The sequence below is a fragment of the Scomber scombrus genome, chromosome 2 (assembly GCF_963691925.1).
Source record: "Scomber scombrus chromosome 2, fScoSco1.1, whole genome shotgun sequence".
Classification (NCBI taxonomy): domain Eukaryota; kingdom Metazoa; phylum Chordata; class Actinopteri; order Scombriformes; family Scombridae; genus Scomber; species Scomber scombrus.
In genome coordinates, this window is record NC_084971.1 from 24,948,288 (window position 1) to 24,972,768 (window position 24,481).

The 24,481-nt window shown below is 41.3% G+C and overlaps 1 protein-coding gene across 2 annotated transcripts in view; it reads right to left on the reverse strand.

Annotated features, from left to right (window-relative positions):
- Window positions 1-4,032: 4,032 nt before the first annotated feature.
- fbxw7 (F-box and WD repeat domain containing 7) overlaps window positions 4,033-24,481 on the reverse strand; it is a 67,652-nt gene continuing 47,203 nt past the window's right edge. For both annotated transcript variants that reach the window (XM_062433158.1, XM_062433167.1), the window contains exons 4-11: window positions 23,025-23,159; window positions 21,190-21,313; window positions 20,887-21,023; window positions 20,107-20,220; window positions 13,366-13,547; window positions 11,708-11,933; window positions 9,615-9,825; window positions 4,033-6,779 (exon numbers count right to left, since the gene is read on the reverse strand). In XM_062433158.1, the coding sequence (XP_062289142.1) occupies window positions 6,511-6,779; window positions 9,615-9,825; window positions 11,708-11,933; window positions 13,366-13,547; window positions 20,107-20,220; window positions 20,887-21,023; window positions 21,190-21,313; window positions 23,025-23,159 (1,398 nt within the window). In that variant the 3' untranslated portion in view covers window positions 4,033-6,510. The remainder of the gene's footprint in view (window positions 6,780-9,614; window positions 9,826-11,707; window positions 11,934-13,365; window positions 13,548-20,106; window positions 20,221-20,886; window positions 21,024-21,189; window positions 21,314-23,024; window positions 23,160-24,481) is intronic.

The window sequence follows — 24,481 nt, forward strand, 5'->3', positions numbered from 1 at the left end:
TTGTACGCTGTTTTACAGGTTTCTCTATAATTCAGCCTGGTATGTTTGTTAATGTATGGAGACACTGGAGCGTTGACTATAATTTAAAATAAACGTCTTGCGTTGGAGGTCCACGAGACTGACAATTACATGATTGAACGAACGACCCCTGCAGTTTTACCTCCCGCTGACAGGTTCTTGAGAATGAAGAAGTGGCAGTCAGGCATGAATCCCATCAAGGCAATCGAAGAGATCGAGCTGATCTGATCTGCCTCATATTCACCCGGGTGTTATTAACTGCACCTGATTTTTTTTGAAGAGAAAAAAGTTGAATGAATATTTCTGCGTCTAGCTTTCTTGTACGGGATTATTGTACTCAGGAATGCCTCTGACACATCTCATTACGAAACACAAGATGTGATTTGATGCACGGCTGAGCAGCAATCAAATGCAGGAATGCAGTTGAATTTTTCCAATTTTACAAATGACAATCCTGGCATTTCAATGGGTTTTCATGAACTGCAGCTTTTTTTTTTTTTTTTTTTTTTTTTGGTGCAAGACGAGTGAAAAGGAGAAAAAGGTCAAACTTGTCAGAGCTGGACACACACACACACACACACACACACACACACACACACACACACACACACACACACACAGAAGCACACGCACATACACACACCGGGGAGTGAACCTGCTGACCTCCCCGCCGTCAATGTATGTGCTTATCCAGAGGGCAACCGTCACGATTAATGGCTGACAACATCAGCTCACAGAGGAAACAAAGGCACCTCAGACCTTCAATATGTGTGTGTGTATAGATCAATAGTGAGCTACAATACTGTAACTCTATTCTACACTATCCACTGACAGCGATTAATGCTTTTTTCCCCTTTTTTAATCAGTTCTTGGGCTACAACAAAGCTCCGAAATAGGATTAAGCAGAGACGTGGAACACTACCACAGCTAATGCTACAGCCCTTTGAGAATCTGCTGGCAATGAGAAGGGCCATGATGCTGCGGGGCAGGATTACTGAACAAAGAGATGGAGGGATATGAAATGAGGTGTGGGAGCTCCCCCTCCACCTCTTTTATCTTGACATCCAAACCCGTTAAATGCTTCCCATACCATCAAATTCTTGCTCTGTTGGAAGGAGCATCCCCCTCGTTTGTTTCCATCTCTTATGTCCATGGCGTGTTGCGTGTCACCGGGTGAGTTAGTGCTGAGGGCAACGGCAGATGTGGTGCGCTTGAGCGGCGAGAGGAGCGTTCATTCATCAAGAGGAAGTGCAGCGCAATCGAGGCAGTAGTCTAAGGTAGATAAATGGCTAATAACCTCGAGGAATGGGATGATTCATCACTTCCTAAAATTAAGTTCATTAAAGCACCGCCTGTGGAGATCTATCAGTGTCTTCTACTCCAGATCATCTTGTTTGTTACAGTATATGAATCTCTAAAAATATTCTCCAAGAAATATTATTTCCTCAAATTAAAGCACAAAAAAATCTGTACAGGCACGCTTCAGCTGACGATTATTTTCTCACAGTGGTGTAAAGTAACTAAATAGCCTACATTTACTCAGGTACTGTACTTTTACAGTTTAGAGGCCCCTGTACTTAACTTGATACTTTATACTTTAACTTTTACTACTTTTACTCTACTACATTTATCTGAAGGCAAATTACTTTTCATAGTAATATTGAACATTAAAATCACAATAAATAAATAAGATGCAGCACTTTGTTACAGATTAAAGCTTCAGTTCCCAACATTTTTGGCAGCATTTAGTTTCAGATGTCTGTGAGTCGTTGGCAGTTTCACCAAAGAGACGTTTACCTCTAAAGTTCTATGAATTTAAATAACTGTTTGAGGCCCAAATAGATAAAATGATCCAATATCCCATTTTTAAAAAACCCTCAAATATTAGAGAAAATAATAACTCTATCTAATGCCAGAATCTATTCTATCCACTCCTCATTAATCATCACATGAACCCTCAGACTTATCTTGTGACCCCTTGGAGGGGCTCAATGCCTAGGTTGAGAGCCACTTGAGTAAATCACTCAACTGTATGCAAATTAGGTGATACTAGCTCCACATCGACCAGCTCCAACAGTAAAATGCTGCTAATGCATTATGTGTCATTTATCATGTGAAAACATATCATTTTGGTGAGTAATAGGTGTTATTTTTTTTCCAAAATTAGTACTTTTATACATTTAGCTGATATTATTCCTGCACTTTTACTTGAAATGTGAGAATTTCCCTTGTAAATGGAGAACTTTTACATTTTTGTATTGGTGCTTTTACATGAGTAAAAGATCTGAGTCCTTCCTCCACTAGCGTTTTCTCTTTTAATCATCTTGTCTAAGGTAGAGCTCAAGGTAACGTTTTCAGATGTCTTATCTTGTTCAACCAAGAGTTAAAAAACGAACAGATATAACATTTAAAATGATATCAAACTGAGAAAAGCAGTAAATTATCACATTGGAGAAGCTGGAACCAGAATATATTTGGCTTGTTTTCTGGAAAATTGAATCAAACGATGAATCTACTGCAGCCAATAGTTTGTCATTGTTTCAGCTGTAAATTTGTTGGAGCATTTTGTGTCTGCGCATGAAACTAGGAACACATTTACGAACAAATATTGTGTTCCCACCAAACAAAAGTCTATTAATATCGTCCACGACCAGCCAGTCGAGCAGAGTTGCTGCTGCTGCTTACACAACACACGAGTGGAGCCTGGGAACAAACAGGCGCACAGAGTAACCTTGCCAACCAAATGGAAACTCCCCCACACGTCCATTCATGTGAGGATGTACAGCCCTCACTGCTTCCTCACAATACCGTTTATTCTGCGAGTGCACACTGAGCTGTGTGGCCGGGCCAGAGACGAGCCATCGCTAGGCAACAGGCGGGAGGGAATCCGCAGCGCAGTATAGACTCTTGTTAATGCTGCTACAGTGTGCTGTATGGGCTCATGACAGATAACGCTCCGGATATAATTGACACTGACCGACAAAAAAAACCAGAGGGTCACATTTGTTCCCCAGTCGTCTTTGTACTGCTTTGGTTACAGCTGAAAGCAGAAAAACAGCAACATGTTCTTCTGTTCTGGCTACAGTGAGGCTAGAAATTGCATAAATTAAGTATTAAATGAGGGACTAAACAGTAAAAACATCCCGTGGACATTTTTTTTTTGCAGGTCAGATTAACCCCTTCCAATATAATTAGACTTCTTGATAAACAGAGATTGAAAAACATGTTTCTTAATGTGACTAAATCTCTTGGCTTCGTCTTCAGGCTACTTTCAGTCATAGTTTTGGGGGCATCACACTTAAACGTTATCAGCCAAGAGAAAAGCACAATTAAAGACTAAAAATCAGCCAATATATACTTTTACCGAGGCTGCACAATCTCATTATGTGTTATTAAAGATTTGTATATATATTTTTTAGTATGAACCTATGTATATATGCGACTATCACAGGATAGATTTTTCCACAATATTTAAAGGGAAAATATCAAACACTTTAATAATTGCTTCTTTTTTTACTCATGGCAGCAAGTTTAGGGCTGCAACAAAATATTATTTTATAATAACTTGTCATTTAGCCTATTTAATGTCTGAAAACTGTAAAGAGTGTGACATTAGTAGATCACAAGTTCTCAGAGGCCATGTTGACACCTTCTAACTACTTGTTTTGTCCATTTTATAGCCCAGAACTCGAAGATATTCAATTTATGATATAACAGACAGTAAGCCGCACTTTTTAGATGCTAGGAACAAAATATGTTTGGTTTTAACTTGACAAATGAACATTATCCTACCAAATATCCTGCAAAGTATTATAAGACACAAGACTTAGATTGTAGTTGAACCATTTATGTCATGGGCCTGTAAAATCTGACTTATTCTAAGGTGCATTAAAACACCAGCCTCTGCTCAAACTGGAGTCAGTCGTATTACCACTAAAGGGAAGACGTACCTTTTCAATATGGAGAATCTAACCTTACACTAAGGGATTTTGGCCCCATTGTAAAATGGCTCGATAGGATAAATTTGGCCTAGAAAACCTGCACTGTGATAAATGTTAAAATTATTCCCTCGTGGATGTACATAACCAAATAATTAGCTTTATTGAACATATAAGATGCCTTCACACAGGTAACAAAAACAGACAACTGATATGCTTGAAATGAAAAAAGAAAAACCCACATTTTATTGCACTTAAGTTATAAGAAAATAAAATTCTAAGTGAATCAAACAAATACACAATCCCTTTAAGGTTTTTTCTGTCTGTTTTCTTTTTTGCCAGGCAGTTTACATGAACTGAAAAAATAAAACACCTGCAACAAATCTGATTTCTCAAACCAGATCATAAATTAAACAGATGGAGAAAACAACGAGGAGATAGAGCAAGATTGTTTTCTTTTTTTTCTTTTTTAATATACAGTGTTATACCACTTTCACAGTTCAGCTTGAGTTGTGACTCTTGGAGATTGAGACGATTTTTCGTTTGGCTACAATGTTTCTGTTCACCTTTGTTGCCTTTTTGTTTTTATTTTTCCCACTGACAATCCGTGAGGCTGCCGCCACCGCAGAGCAGCCGCACTGGTGATTTTAAACTGCAACACATGTAACACTAAGACTCCTGGCAGATCTACCTGTCAGTTGATGCTTGTGATGGTCTCCTCTGTTGCTTCAGACATCTTTGAATGGAACAACAATCACACACGGATACGAACAGTTCTTTCATTCACGTGTTAAAATCGATACATCTGCTAGGTTTTTTTTTTTTTTTTTTTTTTTTTTTTAAACTTTGCCAGTCCACACAGCATTTGTACATTTCCCCAAAGGACAGGCTGAAAGAGCGTTGTCCCAAGGAATGTGTTTACAAGTTGCCCATTAACACGCTAACACACGCACTCATGCACGCACACACACGCACGCCAACAGTGTACATCCCCTTGTTTCCTCTCTGCAGGCAATCCCGTCAGTATCTGTCGGACACACTCCGTCCTCTCAGCCTCGTAGAGGCACGTTTGGCTCAAGTTTCAGTGGCAAAAACAGACAAAATAAAACAAAAAAATGTTGGATGTTATCTTTTGTCATCGTTTGTTTTACTCTGTGTCTTAAAGTCCAAACATATAGAGTTCAATTTGGAATTTCGCCTGGGACTAAAACGTCACAGCAAGTAAAAGTTCCATCTCTTTTCTTCCCCCCCATTCATCTAGCAGCATAAATAGAGTTTGGCCACTGGGGGAAAACACTAAAGGGGAAGGGGCTGGAGGGGGAGCAGGGGCAATAATCCACAGCGCTTAGAATTAAGAAACTTTACTTCCTCTCCTCACAGCACTGGCATCAAGGAAACCACCCCAGCAAGACTGAAAAATTCTGGACAGCATTGACGTCTATGTGGAGACAGAGCCCCAAACCCATGTATGTAGAAAACAGAAAGGAAGAACAAACAACTCAAATAAAAAGACAAAAAAAAAGAAAAACAAACTTGTGACATAATGACAGCAAACCTAAACAGAGTGGGTTCTAATACTGGGATTTGTTGCTGTTGGCAACGTCAAGGAAAGAAAAAAAACAAAACAACAACAACATAAGAGAAACCCCTTTCATATGATAAACCAAAATGGTATTGAAATTCACAGTTGTGTTTGTGTGCGATATTGTAAAGAACTGAAACTACAGGAACCGAGTGGAGAACATTAAGAACGGAAATGGAGTGACAAGAAACGAGCCTGATTACAGGCTGAACCCTTCACGTTTGGAAGCCAATCGCTTTCTCTCGTCTACATCAAGCAGCTCTTCAGGTGTAACTGTGTGTGTGAGTGTGTGAGTGTGTGTGAGTGTGTGTGTGTGTGTGTGGAAATTCATCTCTAAAACGTCTCCCACCTTCCTCAATCGTATCCTAAAGGTCAACGTTTACCACTTTCCGGGTTGGCCGCTTGAGTGTATGTGTGTGTGTATGCGGGCGCGCACTGATGGGAGGGGGTTGTGGGGGGTCTTTTAAAAAATAATATATCTCTGTACATCTCAAAGTCTGTCCGGCTTGAGTGAAACAAAGTCTCTGTGCGAAGCCGCCCCCGAACCGAAAGGGTGGAGAGTCACTTCAGAAGAGTTCAGTCAGCGTCAGTTGTTCCTTCCTTCCTCTCTTTTCTCTTCTTTCTCCCAGCCAATCAAGGGACAGATCGGTCGTGCCCCCCCCCCCCGCCCCGTTTCCAGCCCGATCCCCTCCGACTCCACCTCGTACTGGTGGTAGGGGGGGTCAAAAGCCGGGGCTGAACACATGTGAGGGTCTGTGGCTTTGTCAGTAACATTTGCCCAAAAGGGGACGGGGAAGGTAATGGTAGAGGACAGGACAGCCCACTGGTGGTGGTGGTTGTTGTAGATTTGCGAGTTTGGGTGAAGAGTTCTGGGCTTTGGCCCTCTGGTGTCTAGGTGCCTCTTCTCGCTCCCCCCTCTTTTCCTTCCTCTCCACGGTTTGCTGTCTTCATGCTTCCCCTCTGCATCCCCTCTCACTTCATGTCCACGTCAAAGTCCAGCACCAGCAGCTTGGTCTCCTCTGTGCCGTTGCGGCTACCGACCGCACACACCAGCTTGGTGTTGGAGGCTCGGATGCGCCACACCACACCGCCGCTGCCACCGCTCTCCAGAGTCACCAGGTTACGGATAAACTCGCCCGTCTTCAGGTCCCACAGTTTGACCGTGCCATCGTCCGAGCTGGTGATGACAAAGTTCTTGTTGAATTGCAGGCACGTGACGGCGCTCTGGTGCTTGTGGGGACCTGGACACAGAGAAACAGACACATATGGGTCAGAGGGAGGTCAAGAAATCCGAGAACAAGTTTTCATGCACATTTACACAGTAGGAACTTTTTCAGGTACTGTTTTAGGAAAATAACCATGGTCTAAATGAAGCTCCTCTGTCATAAAAAGCCCCTGGTGTCCTAATCAATCAGTCTAATGTGACTCCTATATTAAACTTTTGGTGGTTTTTTTTTTTAGCTATGGTGAAAATGCAAATACCACCACAAACTTTTAGTTCCTGAGGCTCCTTGTTTCCAGGAACCATTTTGTCACAAAGGTTAATAGTTCCTGTCCCTGAAAAATTCCCTGCTGTGGAAAATGTTTGTACTGCTCAGCTATCTTCTCAAACACAAACCTTGAGGCTGCATTTATTTACATAGTAAGCAGCGCAGTTTGCCAGCAGAATCAAAATTAGGACTGGGGGGAGATCAGAATTCGGTGTTGGTAGAAGAGTGAGCAAGCAAACGAAACTTAGATGTGATGAAGTCATTGTTTCAAACTAAAACAGAAAGTGGCAAAAAAATAAATGAGTAGTTCGTTGCTATTTTGGACACACAGGCTTTGATTTCTGTCTCCATTTGTACCTCTGTGTCAAACATACAACATGAGGCTGCAAATTACAAAAACAGGTGATGACAATTACAAAAACAGGTGATGACGCTGTGTTGATGTCGCGTTATGTGCCAAACAGCTGCATCTCAAAAAATCTGCTACTTTTTTGTTACTTCTTGTTATCGGCCTAATTAACTTGTGGTAAAAATGCAAAATGCCTTTCAGTTTTTCGTAAAATTCGGTCAAAAATAAGCATTTCTAATTGTTCAGATTAATAAAGTGGGTAAACAAGTGGTGTTAATGAAAGAGAGAGTGGTGGCAACAACAGCTACAACAAACAAAACCCTCCTCAAGCCTGTGACACGAGGGGAAGCTGAGCTCTTTTCTTCCTGAAGCTGTTTTGACAGTCTAGTCGGGTCTTCCTGCTGTCGGCTGGCTTTACAGTGGGCTGCAGTGAGATGCCAGGGCCCGGGCCTGTCACTGTCATGGAGGCTATAAGCAGCTCAGCTACACCTACAACTGGTGTGTTTGTGTGATGGCAGCTGGCAGGAGGCCACGCTCGCAGCGAAGATGGCGACTGTACTGCCTTCGTCGAGGTGACTTTATGTGTGACTGTATGTGAGCCGTGACTCAAGACTTCCCCTCACGGCTTGCAAATGATATCTTCATTAAATCAATTAGGGTGACATAAAAACACAAACAAGCACAGAATTAAGAGCTGCCAAATGAACTGCTTCGCCGCGGTTGCTATAGCAGCTTTTTATTTTTTCCCCATTCAGAAGCATTTAATTTTCTTTCCGCTTTCACAAATCCATTTGCAGAGAAAACCTGAAACCTCAGCGTCGACAAGCTTTCCACATCTTTTTTTTTCCATTTTTGATTCTGGTTTGTTCAAAGGCTTCGTTATTTACCAGACTACACAATATGGCTCCGCACCCACCCCCAACATTCCTGCCTCCTCATGCCATTACCACAACAAAGCAGCGTGCTCCATCATTACCTATCCACCGAGGTCCTCAGCTGACAGTGACGGCCTTGTTGTCAGCCTATTGTCTTATCAAAGCACGCTAATGAATAGTGGATATTGTCCGCTGACCTAATTATATGACCTACAAAGTTCCCCGGCCCTCGTCTCTTCACTGTAGTCACCCCCTCTTCACAGAATAGACAAACATCCTCCCCTGGGGTCTTATCCCTTTCTCTCTCTCTCTCTCTCTCTCTTAAAGGCTCTCACTGGGGCATCCTTTTGTTTGGTTGGTGGGTGTGTGTGTGTGTGTGTGTGTATGTGTCCTGTGTTTGTATGACCAGCATACGCAGTTGTAGTTTGCTAATGAGGGCATTTAGGGGTGGGGCGCTGGCGCTATTCAGCGAAAGATTTCCAACTTCCTGTGAGGCAACTGCTGCTGCTAATGGAGTTCGAACAATTCAAACAGACACAAAGGAAATGAGACTGTAATCTCTATCAGCAGGCCTACAAGGTGTCTGCTACGTACTGCCACACACACACACACACACACACACACACACACACACACACACACACACACACACACACACACACACACACACACACACACACACACACACACACACACACACACACACACACACACACACACACACACACACACACACACACACACACACACACACACACACAGGTCCTTAAGTTCGGGTTTTTAATTGGACTGTTGGTACGGAGCAAAGTCCCATCTCGTGTGCCTTTTTGTTGTTGATCAAAGCTGGTGTTGCCATGTTTCTACGCTTACAGCTACATATTTAATGTACTATACTCATATGTTCAGCTCAGCTGAATGCAGATAAACTCAAACTACTACACTATGACTTGTTATTTTCACACTAAACCTGACATTTTGCTAACCATCTCTACTTTTACTACATTAACTATAATCAAAATATTACAGCGCAATGACATTTAAACTGCTGTGGCACACTGTTCAGGTGATATGTGCCTGAAAGACATTGATGTGTGATGTGACGTGTCAACAAGCTAACATGTTTGTCTGTTGCCTCATTAACAATTCAAACATCATTTATCAATCTCTGTTGTATTTTGATGCTTTTCCAAACATGAGGATGGCCACAAATAATAAAAACATAATCAAAATCTCTAAAAAATATCTATATTGACAAAAGCCACATACACATTGCATAAAAATATGCAGATCTAGGACTGAACGACTGAATCCTGTAAAGACAAGATGTTACACACAGCTGATGTCACATACTGTCAGACTCACCTTGCAGTGTTTGCAGGCACTGGCCCGTCTTGATGTCCCAGATCTTGACAGTGGAGTCTGCGTTGCCTGAGACAAGGATGTTGTCTTTGAGCTCCATGCCGCTGGTGAGGGACTGATGCCCTGTTAGCGTGTGGATGCAGTTGCCCGTCTCCACGTCCCAGACCCTTATAGACGTGTCCAATGAGCCGCTCACTACGTGGATCCCATCAAACTGAAGACAGAGGGGATCAAGAGTTTAGGTTTAGTCAATGGTAACATTTTTAACTGTGATAACATTCAGTTTCAGGTCAAAGGAGGGTTCGATGAAATTTATATTAAAGTGGCTGAACAAAGAAGAAAAACTGTCACCTTAACTTGTTCATATGACAGCATGAACATCTATGCAGCAGTGTTAATGTCAAAAACTATGACTATAAAATATGTTAATCAACAACCTTTTTTCCATGACTAAGACGAGACATCAAATACTCACTGACTATATCAACATGCAGAATTGTTGACGAAAGATATTGAAGAGAGTTTTAGAAAATAAAAACTTCAGAATAATCTCTGTTTATTTTTGTTTTTTTCTAAACTACAATCCAAACAGCTTTTTGATCAGATGGTATCAGGACTGAACCAGCACAATGAGCATTGTGAGGAGTACATCAACTTTTACAGTTTTACTAAAAGCAGCAACAGTTGCTTGGGTGAAAGAAACAATCTGATTTTTGGGCCCATTTTTTGTTACAATGAGGCTGAGAAGAAAAGAAAATGCATTGCAATGTGGCCATAAAATAGCTGGTAGGAAAACCACAAACCTGAAGAGACATATCAAAGCTCACCACAAAGAAACTGAGGTATGTCAACATCTTGGTGGTAACTAAAATAAAAAATGGTTGGTTTGGACTAGATTGACTGAAATGTTCAATGTACTCTGATGGCTAAAAAATGTCAGTCTTTATTATGTAAGATAAGAATAAAGTGCCCAGACTTTCAGTCAACTAAAAGATTACTTAAAAAAACAAGATGAAGTTGACTAAATATGATTAAAACTCAAATAAAATAAAAAACAACGGTATCTGACACTGGTCTAAGACTAAAAAAAATAGCTGACAATATTAAAACTACCACAGAGTGTACTTTGTTTCTATTAGCAAACTTAAGCTCATTGAAATGAATGAATTTTATTGATCTGTGAAAGCTTTTCTTTCTGCTCCCTCGTCTAATAGTAGAGCACCAACACCTTAAAAGCCTAACGATGCAGCGGGGTACAAAAAACAATCTATCAGTGCAGCAAACAGCCTCCTCTCTGATGGTGATGGCACCAGCCAAAGTGCACTGTCATCACACTGAGTGGGTGAGAGGACGTCTTAGAGGACACACAGGAGTTCATGTTTTCACACAGCGAACAAACAACCCCACGCACGCATATCTGGGAAGGTTCATTAAAATATAAAAAAAAGGGAAAGTAAAACGAGAACACTTTAGAAAAAATATTAGTGCATTCAGATTAACTTTGAAGTCTCCTTAGGCTCAAACAGGTGACTGTTTGAGCCTAAGGAGGTTTCAAGTCAAAAGGATAAAGTTTCTGAACACATTTTGACAGTGATGTGGTTAATTTAATTAAAAAAGACAACCGTGTTCAACATTTTTAATAGAGAAACTTGATTGTTTACATACCACAGTTTATGTAAGTGTAATGCTACAATGTGCACTACAGATCCACTCTTTTAATGGAAATATTAATATTTTTAATCTCATAATTGTGACCATTCTGAAAATGGGTCAAAGTAACTTTGCACTCGTCACCTCCGCTGTACAGATTTGGAAAACATGAAACCAACAATACAAGATGTTATCAGTGTGAGCCTCCTAAAGCTTTCAGAATAAACATCAGCTTTACATAAATCATTCCAAAGGCTGAGTCTTACTGGAGGTAAAGACACAGTAATCCCCTGCTTTGGCTATTGTAGCCACATGCATCAAGAATCTACTTTCAGGGCAACTTGCCAACTAGCCAAACAAAAATACTGGAATTTCCCTTTAAATTAAATCTTGTGGGATGGTGTTCTTTACTAAACGCAGGATAATGTGTGTCTGACGCTACTCACCTGTAACGAGTAAACTCTGTTGGTGTGGCCCTGCAGCGTGTGGAGGCAGGTCTCCGTCTCGGGGTCCCACACTTTGACCATGAAGTCGTAGGCACCGCTGACCACCCGCCGCCCGTCGTACTGGACGCAGCGCACAGCCGCCACGTGGCCCATGAGGACGTGTAAACACTGACCCGTCTCAATGTCCCAGACACGCAGCGTGGCGTCGCGAGAGCCACTGACCACCCTGAGAGAAGATCAGACACACAGAAAGTCAGCAAGTCAGGTATTTATAGAACAACATCAAGTTTTAAGTGACAGTCGGAGCTGAATGTGTGCGGTACAAAGTGTTTTTGAGTCTTTATGGTGAGCAGCACTTTCCCACAGAAGCATCTCCCTCAAGTTATCCACTCAGAGATTATATTCAACAGTCTGCACAACACTTCATTCATCCTGTGGCAGCTGCACTGACAGAATAACGAGGCAGGTATGAACATTTCCTTTCTGCTCCTCTGACAACGTGTAACCTACAGTGTCAAACTCATGTTCATACTTGAATGTACACAAACACCTCTTTAACTCAACACCGCTCGGCCCCCCGAGCGGTGTCTCCTCCCAAAATGGAAAAGAAAAGAGACATTATGGGTTATGCAAAGGAAACTCCCTTTAGGGAAGAATGCTTACTCAAGATTTTTTTTTTAAACATAATTACTGTAACAAGTTTTAACTAAGGATATTCTTTGAAGTTAACACACTGAATAAAAAAGGTCACTGATTGACATTACCTACTGAATTTCCACCAGACACTTCAATAAAGACTGGGACAGACATTCCTTAAAATTATAAAGTTATCTCTTTCAGAGGATATTCAGTAAAAAAAACAAGCTGAAGTTACACACAGTACATACTCTTTATTTATAAAATGCCTCACGGCGCTGCAGAGATGGAAATCGCCAACATGTTATTCACCGCCTGCCTGCAGCTCAGTGTTTCCGCTGAGTGAGTAATCAAATGCTACACAAAACCTTGGTGGGCCCTAAGGCGAAAAGAGCACTTTGAGTCTCCGGTGTGTAATACTGAGTGAATGAGTGAGCAGCAGTTCACTTAAGACGGCTCACAGGGTCTGTTTAATCACTATGAGACCATGTGCTCATTTCAACAGAGATACTGTCCTCTTACAGTGCTGCACTGATGCTCTTTTTGCTTGGTAGGATCACTGTTAAGTCGGCTGTTGTGAGTCTAATAAAAACAGAGTATGATGAACGCTAAAGGAATAGTTCAACATTTCAGCTTTGTGCTTATTGGCGTTCTCCCAGAGTTAAATGAGAAAGATTGTTTTTGCATTTCAGCTTTTGTACAATTTAAACAAATCAGATATATGTGTTATTTGCTGACTTTTAGAGGTGTTGGTAGACTGATTTCATAGAGACTGACTTGCTGTTTCCAATCAGCTCAGCAGAAGGTCAGAATATTTGGTATTTTGCTTGAAAAATTACTTAAATGATTACTCTTTCATCGTTACAGCAGCTGACTAATTTTCTGTCAATCCACTAATTATTTCAGCTCTAGATTTATTGACTTCTTAAACATCATGTCAGAATCACTGCTGTGCAACAAACACTCAATGTTTTCTTCCAACAGGCTAAATAATGAAGTTCAGTGATGAGATTGCTCCATACCTTTTCTCATGTAGGTGCATGCAGCGCACTGTTGAGGTATGCCCATAGAGGGTGTGGATACATTCTCCTGTCTCTGCGTTCCAGACCTTGAGTGTGCGATCAGTGGAGCCGCTGATAATTATGTTGTCCCGCATCTGGGATGACCATACACCGCCTGTGTGGCCCACCAACGTCCGCAGACACTGCAAAGACCATAGAAGAAGAAGAAAAAGAAGAGTCTTGATCAGTACACTCTTCAACGCTACAGCAGGTTTTGGACAACGTGGGGAAAAAAAGTGTTTCAAAGACATTCAGGGTGATTTCATTCATACATATCCAAATTGAGTTTAAGAACTTGCATATAAAAATCACATTTGGGATTTTTTTTTTATGCCTAAATGACCTAGTGCCTTCAGAGGAAAAAAAAGACAAATGAAATTTCTTTGACCTTTCAGAGGAAAGTTTAACTCAGTCATTCCAAACCTGCTGCTGTACTGGGACAAAATCTTTCTCTGAGCTCTCTCCAGACTTTTATAATTGCTTTTACTTATCTGTTGGAAAAGACGACCATTCATTCTCTTTGCAGAAAGGTTTGACAATTGTCCTCAATAAAGAACGGTGCCCATTCGTCCTCATTAGGAATGGTAGATTAGCTATTGATTACAACAGTTATGGAAATCTTTCTGATCAATTGAATTTGCGTCTCCACAGTTTGTCTCATTTGTCCCCTCGATTTAATTATCCTAAATGCATTAAATTCGAGTTCTCTGGGGAGGAGAGATGAGCTGACTGTGGAAGTGGTTATGTCAGGTTCAGAGTGGAGCGTGTTGCTGAAGTGTACAACATGTGACCCCCTGACTGCAGCTGATAAGCCGCTAAGGAGTAAATGGCGGTGCAGGGCAAGAGGTTTTATTGCAGTGAGTGAAAGAGGAAGATGACGCTGCAGACTGCCTTCCTCCTCTCTGTCCTGTGATAAAGAGAACCACTTCGTTAAGTGCGGGCCAATGTGGCAAGACCTTACAATCAACCTCAATAGTGTTAAAAGTCTCTCTTGTTTTTATAGAGGTGAACAGACGTATACAGCAGCTTTGACTTCTGTTAATTATACATTAAAAAAACGTCACAAACATGCTTCATTTGTGGAATATCATCAGGATAATTCAAGATATTCTGACTCCACATTATGTGATAAATACTCGTTACTAAACTACAGGCCTGCAGTTTCTTTGTATTCATCCTCTTAAGGATGCAACATTTTTCTAGTGAATCGAAGCCAGCGGTTGATGTTCCAAGAACAAGAATCGCTGTGTGTGATTAGAGCCTACTCAAACACTGCGTGGGAAGAGAGAATATCTGAAATGAAGGGCTTAGGCTTCTTTATCTGCCTGTGAAACAAACGTAAAATAACAACAGGCGTAAAATAACAGTCCCTGAGAGTGAGAGAAGATTAGCATTCTTTAATGAACCCGTGAAGGACCTTTTTTAAACACGAGGGTTTTATACAATGATTTACATTTGCTTTATATTTCCGTTTTAATTAAAATTTAAAAAAAGGGGGGCGGTGTCCAGTATAGCAGCCACAGAGCTCTTATGTCACTGTAATTTCACATCAAAGACTATATATCAGTAGTTTTCCCTCTGTATAAGAAAAGGCTACCTCTCTTGACATTAGCAGGAAATGTTAGAATATAAGGGTCAACTGGGCAAAGGTGGCTGAATCTAAAGCTTTGCAAAAATTAAACAACTTCAGGTCAAACCACCAGATTATTTTAGACTCTCACTGCATGAACCAGCCTACAGTTCTTTATTATGGTTTTGCTTTACTGCACAACATGGTTTTTTTTGTAACTTTCTGACATTTATATACTTGTTATGCTGTCGGATGCAGATGTTAAACATAGTCAAAGTTCTAAAACTCTAAAACAAGTCAAAAGCCCCGGCTTCAGTCTGCTCTGAACTTCCTTTCTGCTTTCCCCTCCAACTGATGTCAGATTGTTTGCACATGCCCACAAACAGCTGTCCGTTCTGTTGCTTTTGTTCCACAGATTGTTCAAATTGTCTGGTCGTATATTTTGAATCGGACTCGGACTCCAATTCGATTGAAGAACACGAAAAAGAAGTGAAATTACTGCTGTTTGGTCATGTAGCTTTTACTGAGGGTCAGCTTCCAAAAGCTAACCAATCACAACAGCTGTGAATCAGATAAATAAAAACATATTTTCTGATTGTTTCATGGTGGTTCTGCATTGATGATTTTTTGTGTGAATGCAGAGTTTCATCCTGTCTGCTGTGACTTCTCTGCTCTGTGTGTGTAGCTCTGCTCTGCCCTCAGTCAAGCAGACACACAGACCTGCAGCTCTTTATAAATCCATGACACAGAGACAGAGAGCAGAGCGAAGCAGAGGACACAGACAGCGATGTAAGTCTTGACCTCACACCCTGCGTGCTGTTATTGGCTGGCGGCTACACAACCACTGCCCAAAGGTTGATGCCGAAAAGCCTCGTGAACACAGCAAAATAACAGGAAAGTTAAAAAATGCAGCCAGAGTGCAGGGTCTCTGCAGATAAATACACCGCCATACACTTCTAGTGGGTCATAAGTGATGATTGAGAGGGAATTTCTTTTTTTTTCTTTTCTTTTTTATTAGGAAATTCCTGCGTAGTATAGCTTTTAAGATACAGGAGTTAAAACAGCCCGTTTCAGACAGAGCTGGACCGTACAGCTGAATAAGAAGCCAGTATAAAATATTAATTACTAAAAATAACAGATTTTTTAAAACTGTAAATAATGCAAAGATATTCCAGTAGAGGCCCAGAATATGCGTGAGTAACATGAATGATACATCACCTTTAAAAATTAAATTTAACAATAAAGACAGATGGGAAAGAAAGATTTCAGATATCACTGAATGTTATAAGAACTTGTATGTGTTTCTACCTTATTGACAGGCATCTATTTAGCTCACAATTTCTACAAAGTAATATCATCAGCAACAATGTAGGTATGCGCCACATAAATGATGAGACACCCTCAAAATGATCACATTAGGACAGTTTTCCTGTTTGGCTTTGTTCAGAACAGCAGCCTCTGTACTGTGTGATAATGTACTCTGAGGTTTCCTGATATACAAAGTAATGATCTTGGCAGAGGTAAAATCTTCGCTGCTGCCTCGTCCTTTATTTTCTTTTGTGTTTTCTTTTGCCAACTGAGCCACCACAATGCCTGATACGAAAGTGCTTCTCTTGGCATGAGTTTCCCTGCAACCGCAAACACTGACCACAGCGTGTTAAACAGAAAAACGCTGGTGGAATAAAGAAGAAAAATTAAACTGCTACGGAGAACAGTTTTACATAAGATTGGATAAGAATGAGGATGGCAACATGTTCGTCCCTTCCTTCTGCTGCTGATTTCATGACATGAGTATAAGTTTTCCTATTATCCAGTTAAAAAAATAATCTCAAAAAAATCCATGCAGCTAAAGCATCTGACAGAGGGCACCTCTCCCCGCAAATGACAGCAGTCCACAGTTCTGCCATCTTAGATCTGCCTGACAGCTGAGACTGCTGCTGACAGGCACCACCAAGGACAAGCGCTGCTCTGTTAAGCACCAGACATCCACCTTTGAAGCAATGAGTTGTGTGCCGCTGTTGGTGCGCCTGGACAGAAGACTGACATCTTTCACTCAAGCTAGAGGACATATACAAAGACAAAGATCCGTCAGATAGAGACAGAGCCTTCAGGTGTTGACCGAGCTGCGACTTCTTCAGCAGGAAATTCCTCCAGTCTGCAAATCTCTGCTGCACACGCGAGCTTCGGCAGATGCTTCTGTGTCACTTTAATTTCAAACTATCGTGTTTGTCCAATCTCTGATACAATGTTTTCACCACAATCGAATCCCCATTGTCTTACCTGATTGCTAAGCAGCAATCAACCAGCCCAGTTCTTTCAGAGGTGAAGGTGTGGAAAGCATTTACATATAATGTGCTCATCTAATACTTCCCTGATTGCCTCACAGCACGAGTTCACTTCACTTTTACTTTTATATAACAAGATAAATCCACAGCAAAACAAAATGGGCAGCAAATCATGAAAAACTGGTGCAGTCTAGCCCAAAGTTTCAATAATGTTTTGAATGTATTTAATGAATATTTAATTTTAAAAATTAAGCCGTGTAACCTAAAAAAAATCCTGACTCTGGGGGCTGTAAGGATGCGTCCAGAGCAAAAAAAAGTCTGAAATTCATGATTCACAAAAGAATCTTGGGACAAAAAAAAAAAAAAGACATTGGACAAATTAATTTATGATAGAAACATCTGTTTATAATCTTATTAGCATATCTGCTGCAGTATTTAGAGATGCGTTGGGGATTCTGTGGGTGGAGAGTAACACAAGTACATTTTGAAGCTGCAAAGTGATGTAACACCACTCGATTCAATCCACACTGTCCCATCACAGGGGAAATCCTTATGACAGCTCTGAACTGTGGAGGCTGAACAGACGCCTTCCGAGAAAGGAGAGCACAAGTGAAGTGTTAACGCTGCCCTACCTCCGGCACAATTTGTCTATAGTGGCAATTTCTTTTTCCATCCTATCAATTTAAATCCTCCACAGGTTGCCTGAGCTGCATTTCAAATCTCTCCTCTGAAGTAAAAAGCACAGAAAGTAACCGCTGATCTCTAAGAGCACCAGCCTATTTACCCTTCTAATTTATAATCGTCTAACCAAACTCATTACTGATTTGCACGGCTGCTTTGTTTGATGAATGAAAAGCGACCCAAAATCAAAGTATACTATCATTTCAAAGCGCATGGGCGACGGAACAAAGAAGAGTCAAACACATCTTCTGTCTAATGACATCAGACTTCAAAAGACTGATCATCTCATCTCCGCTAATCATTGCGCGGCTTTGTCTTATTGATCCAATTCTGAGTGAGACCCAAGTTCTGATGTTAGCGGCTCACCTGTGGAAGAGTAACCTGAGTTTTCGCTTAAGTTGGGGATTTATGTGAGAGGTGAAAGACACACCAAGATCAAAGGAGTCACTTTTATAAAGAAGATTATGGAGTCGATATTTTACTACCGTCTTGGATATTTGCAATATAAAGAAGAAGAGGAATGGATATTGGCATGTAGAATAGGTAGCCACAAGAGACTTTCATCACATCTGTGTAACACCTCGAGATCGCTGATAGCCACTTTAAAAAGTCTGTGTCTGATGGGCGACAAGCTCGCAGCGAAGAAGAACGTCGCAATCAAGTCCTCAAACACTCTGACAAAGGCTATAAAGAATGTTGACAGTGGAGAGGAAAAATAAATGCAGGTGCTGGTAATCCTATTGTATTTTTCCTACACAGTTTTACTGGCATCGACAGCTACTTCACCCGAAATGGTCGGCTAGGCTTAATTGGCCATTCCTCTCCAGCGAGGGATTCTCTCTGGTGTCGAGAGCTAAGGAAGCAGAGAGATGAAATCCACAGAGGGGATGTGTGCTCTGAATACATCACCCAAACAGAAACAGGATTTAGGCTCATCTCTTCCTCATGACTAATGTAAACAAACAATTCTAAAGCAGATTAGCGTTGTCGAATCCACGGACGACGTACTGTTTGTCTGTGACGTCGGTCTGAAATGCTGGGTGGTTTCACAAAAGCAGTTGAGCCTGCTGGTGGTGTGACTCATCACAGATGTTCTGACTTTCACCCTCAACATGAAGCCGCTGCAGGTGCAACTCAACAACATGTCATCCCGATATGAGTCTTTGGGTGCAGGAAACTAAATTCGTGCTACATGCCTGTTGGGTGACCTTGGTGAGATCTGTTCAGATCAGCAAATGCTGTGACTGATGTGCGTGTAATCACCACTTGGCTGAATGCCAACTTTACTATCTTTTAGAGCGAGTCTTTGCAGCAATGAAAAAGCGAGGTCTCTGGTCACACAGAAAAAGAGAAACTTAATGCAGTGTAATCAAGCAGAATATCAATTTCTCTAAAAGCTTTGCTCTGAATGAGTTTTTATTTTTGTAAAAAGGATATAGTATCGAATGACTAGAAAGATTACAGCTACTCTGTGGTCCCAACCTTATCTCATATCTGCACAGTAAAACTGAGGATAAATATGCAATAACAGAGTACAGATGATTTTTAGAGAAAGCTTTACTGGAAATGGAGTCCAACACCATGTCATGAAAGCACAGTGACTTACAACAATCTGTGAACCTCTCTCCAACACCACAGTACAACCACTGCCTTTCTTTTTAATACACAGCGTAAAGCTGCAGCACGAGGCCTGTGTGCCTCGCTGGCTACAGCTATGAATACTAACACTGCTTGAGGACATGTGCTGTGTAACAAGTCTGCAAAATGGCTAAAGGTAAGAGGAAAGAATAGACTGAGAACGCCAGGATGTTTTTATGCGACAGAACAAATGATATTGATCACTAATCATCAGGTTAGCGGCTGCAGTGCAACTACAAACAGATGTTGGATGAGAGCTCTTGTTAATATTTCCCTGTGTACTTTATTTTACAACATGCTTCCAATGAACACAGGAAGTCATTTTTACAACCATTAGGCTAGATGACTTTCTCCTTCACTTCCCAATCAATAAGTCTAAAAAATTCATGGTTTATTACACTTAAAACTTGAACAGCATGTCTACAGTCCATTAAGATTTGACTCAACGACCGCGTCAAGCATGCAGAACAAAACAAGGCTGTTAAGCTGGAGGAGAGAACAGGAAACCAAAAAGTAATAAACCTTTACCTTTCCTGTGATAGCCGACCAGACTTTAAGCGTGTTGTCGTCAGAGCCGCTGACGATGCGGTTGCCACAAAACTGGAGGCAGGTGATCACGTGGTCATCGTGACCTTTCAGCACCTTTGAGATGGGGAAGATAAAGGGAGATAAAATGAGATGGATGTGTGGAAGAGGGGAAATAGAAGGGTTGATGTATAATGACAAAGCAAAAAGCCAAGAACTGTGGCTGACAATGACAAGCCTCTGGTGCTTTGTACATCAAAGTGAAAAGGAGATAAGAGGAAAATGTCATCAAGTGCTGCAGGTGTACACAGCTCTTTAGGCAGAGCTGTATGCTCTGCGTGTGTGTGTGTGTGTGTATATATATAATCTCTACTGGCTAATACTGGGTCACAGGACTGCTAGCTCAGCAAACGGCAAATCACACTGCATATGCAAAGTAGTATGAAGAGCACAGTAACAAAATTTACATCAGTGGTGGCCCCAAATGACCTGTGGCTGTTTCAGAAGTGTACACGGTCCGTTAAAGATCTGCTCTAGCATGCAAGTCACGCTTCATGGGAAACTTCTGAACAGACAAAAGTCAAATGGAGTCTTTAGATTAAAGGGGAATAAGAACATCCTGCACTCGATTATCGTTCCACATGAATACTGCAGAGCACGGATCTGACCTATCACTAACTTTCCATCAACTCCACACTTTAGACCCTTATTGAACCGTCTTTCTCTGACTCAAAGAGATCTATAAGATCAGTGAGGAGTTTGAAGTTAGGAGGCAAACGCTACCTTGGGTGATTTGAGGTCCCCTCTCCTCCAGTTAGTGTCTATTCTGTGCTGCCTGATGTAGGCACTCTTCCAGGGGCTGTGAGTGAAGCCGGGTTTGACGATTTTTCTCTTCTTAAGGGGCAAAGGCTCATCGATGCCTGTTGGAAAAAAGACATTAGCTGATGTTCAGGCTGATGTTCTTATCTAAAAGTTTATTTTAAAACAGGTGAGCCACAACTTGAAGCACAGCAGCAGCTCCAGACTGATCCCACTGGGTAACTGCGTGTTGTCCCTCTACACCTGTTACAGAGACTTTAGACTCACCCTCTTCCCTGCATTTCTCCCTCCACAGCAGGTTGTCTTCTGCCAGGATGCGCCAGTAGCGACACGTCTGCGCTGCTTGGAGGAGGTCCTTCGGTTCCAGGAATGACAGCACATACAAAGCCAGCTGTTGAAAGACAAGGACGAAGAATGTGACAGTTGTAAATGGAAAAACAAGGCACACTGATGACCGATTATCTGCTGCAGTGGGTGTATAAGACTACAAACACTTCATGAAAGAGGACTACATTTGAAATAACTGAATACCAAAAAAAAAAACACACACACACAGAGACACTTGTCAAACAATTCTGTGCACATTATTAATAAAACAAATCTAACTGACAAGGCTACACAATGGCATCACCACAGAATCAAATCAACATTTCTTTTGAGAGCCTGACAAAAATAAAAAATAAGTATAGACACAATAGAGATATAGAGACAAAAGGAGCTTCCCACTGCAGATAATAATGCCAGGACTGCAGTTTGTTAAGCCAAAGCCTGCAAATAAAGACACAAAACCTGGTATAATGAGCTGAAATCTGGACCCATGAGCGATGGAATAAAACACTGCTGTGGCCAAGCGACTGCTCTGCACCATCATGTAAAGGCTAAGGATTATGGGTTCAGTTTAGCAGGTGAGGTTTAACCCGTTGTGCCAATATTGTTCTTTGATTAAATTACAATAATCTGAGAGGATAATGACCGACAGCATCAAAGTGTGGTTTCATGAACAACGGGATGGAGTCAAATGACAGATCTGAACATCTGCGGAGTGGATTGCAACAGAGTAAATTGTGAACTATTCTTCATTCCTCAATGATTTTGGGAACGTTGTCTCATATCTGATTTTGCACAGTTCAGGACTTCAGTGACAATAGCCGAAAAAGGAGCACCGAGGTCATTAGTTTGCATTCATGAGGATTTAAATTTGATTTGACCCTGAAGGTTTTCAGGTTTTACAGTTAAGTGGAAGTTTATTTCGAGTCGCTTGCCCCAGACAGGACCCATCACAAACCCCGACATGCATCAATTACCTGAAAGCCTGTCTAAGCCAGCAGTCATTACCGGCCCTGAGGATTTTTCAAAAGTTTTATGAATGGACCAAGAGTCAGTGATTGCTTTTTAAGCCTGACACACAACCCTCTGCAGAATCTGCTCAAAGTTTCAATTTCAACTGTATCTATAGTGCGGCCCCTGGGATTGTCCTGTTAAAATTACTTGACAGTCCCAAGCAATATATTTCCAGCAGCTCTGGCAGAAAGGAGAGATGAGTTTGTCAAAAGAAGTCGGAAGGAACGAGATATAAGAAACTGCACTCGGGAAAACAAAATGAAAGGAGGGGTCATGTCCCATTGAGAACACACACAATGCTGCTGTGTATGCAGCTTTGGAGCAAGTGATGCTAACACCTTGAAATCTTGCATGCTATTGCATCACTCTCTACTCTGCCCCCCGCCTCCTCCCTCGGTAATCCCAACACCTGCCTGACACAGACAAGGTGTTAAAAGTATTTGATCAACTACACCAGATGTGGTGGAATGAGTCAGTTTTGTAAGAATCCCTTGTGTGATCTTTTTTATCTAGGTGGCACTTCAGATTGTTTGTATTGTCAGTTGTGATGTAGAGTAAAAAACAAGACATCCACTATAGCTGCTGTATGTTACGAGGGATGTGAGGAAAGAGTGCGACAGGATTAGGGCTGGAGAGGAAGCCCTGTATCTGTCAGGTATGTTCATTCAAGCTTAGTTTTTAACCACAAAAGGAAGAAGAAGAAGGAGGAGGAGGAGGAAGCTGTGAAAAGTGAAACAGAGATGAAGGATTCAGGGACTCACCTCTTTGGGCAGCAGGGAGATAAAGTCGCGCTGAAACTGCGGCTCGATCACCTGCATCATATGCTTGACTTGTGTGGGCTCACAGCTGTCAATCAACTCATCCAGCGCCAGCAGCTTCTCTGGGCCAGTCCAGCTCTGAACAGACAGAACAGAGAACATGAGTTTAAAAAAAGAAAAGGGGGCTCCAAATTGACAAGAAGTGGTAGCATCAAACATTTTTCAGAAGCAACATATTCACTTCATTTTTCATTTCAAACTAAGGCTGCAACTACCAATTATGTTGATTATCAATTACTGTGTTGCATATTTTCTTGATTAATCTATCTGTCATTGTATAAAGTGTCAAATAAATGGTGAACAATGTTGACCACTGTTTCCAAAAGTCTTCAAATATCTTATTTTGTCCCAACAAGCAACCCAAAGATTACTGTCATAGAGGACTAAAAAGAAAATATTCACATTTGAGAAGCTGGAATCTTTTTCTTTTTTTTAAAAAAAAATATCATTTTACACAAAACAAGCAAACAACTGACTAATCATTGCTGCTCTATTTTAAACTGATCACTGTAAGTATTCAACTGGGTTTATTAACTTTGTAGTGACCTTAAAATACTTTCATTTGTTTTGCGCACTCTCTAATATCACTGTAAGATGCTAAAATGTTCCTGTGGTGACTTAAAAAATCTGAATGCAGTACTGGGTTACAGAGGTGTTTATCCAACAAAATCATACGGCAGCATATTTTCAACTGTGGCTGCTCCGTGAGACTTTTTCTCATGCGTTATCAGTTTAACATTATAAGAACGGTTTGGTTTGTATAACAGTGTATCCTCCTGGCATTTATTAGTTTATTTCATTAGTCTGAGCTCTTCTCGGTAATGACCTCTACAGCGGCTCTCAAAATTGAAGTGGAAAAATACTTTTTTCACAGGTGGCAATGCACCAGTTGATCAGCGTCACCAGATTATTCATTACACGTCTACATCTGGATTGCACCACCCAGTGCTGCTGTAAGGTACAGTGCTAACTGGAAGCCTAACACTGGGGCGTTATAAGCTGATTGTGCCAGTTTATCACAGTCACACAAGAGGCCTATGTGTGCTTATGTAAGCTTGTTTTTTTCAAGTGTGTTGAACATACAGTACTTTGGAGCTCTTTGGAAAAATCCTGCCTTGTGTCGTCTGTCTGTAACACGTTAATTTTCCCTACGTGCCCTCTGCAGCAGCACAGATTTGCTTGAGGCACCTGCTGATTTCTAGCAGCCAACACACGAGTGGAACATTTAAACATCAGGAAGAAGACTATCAACAATCTTATGAGTACTCTGAGAGGTTGTTTTCTCCTGCTTGATAAATCGGTTTTATAAGCTGGCTGCTGAGAAGCACTGGATGTTGGACCCAACAGCCGCAGTTGTTTTCCTCTGTGCAGTGTTGAAGTCTATGATTACAGACTAGAGT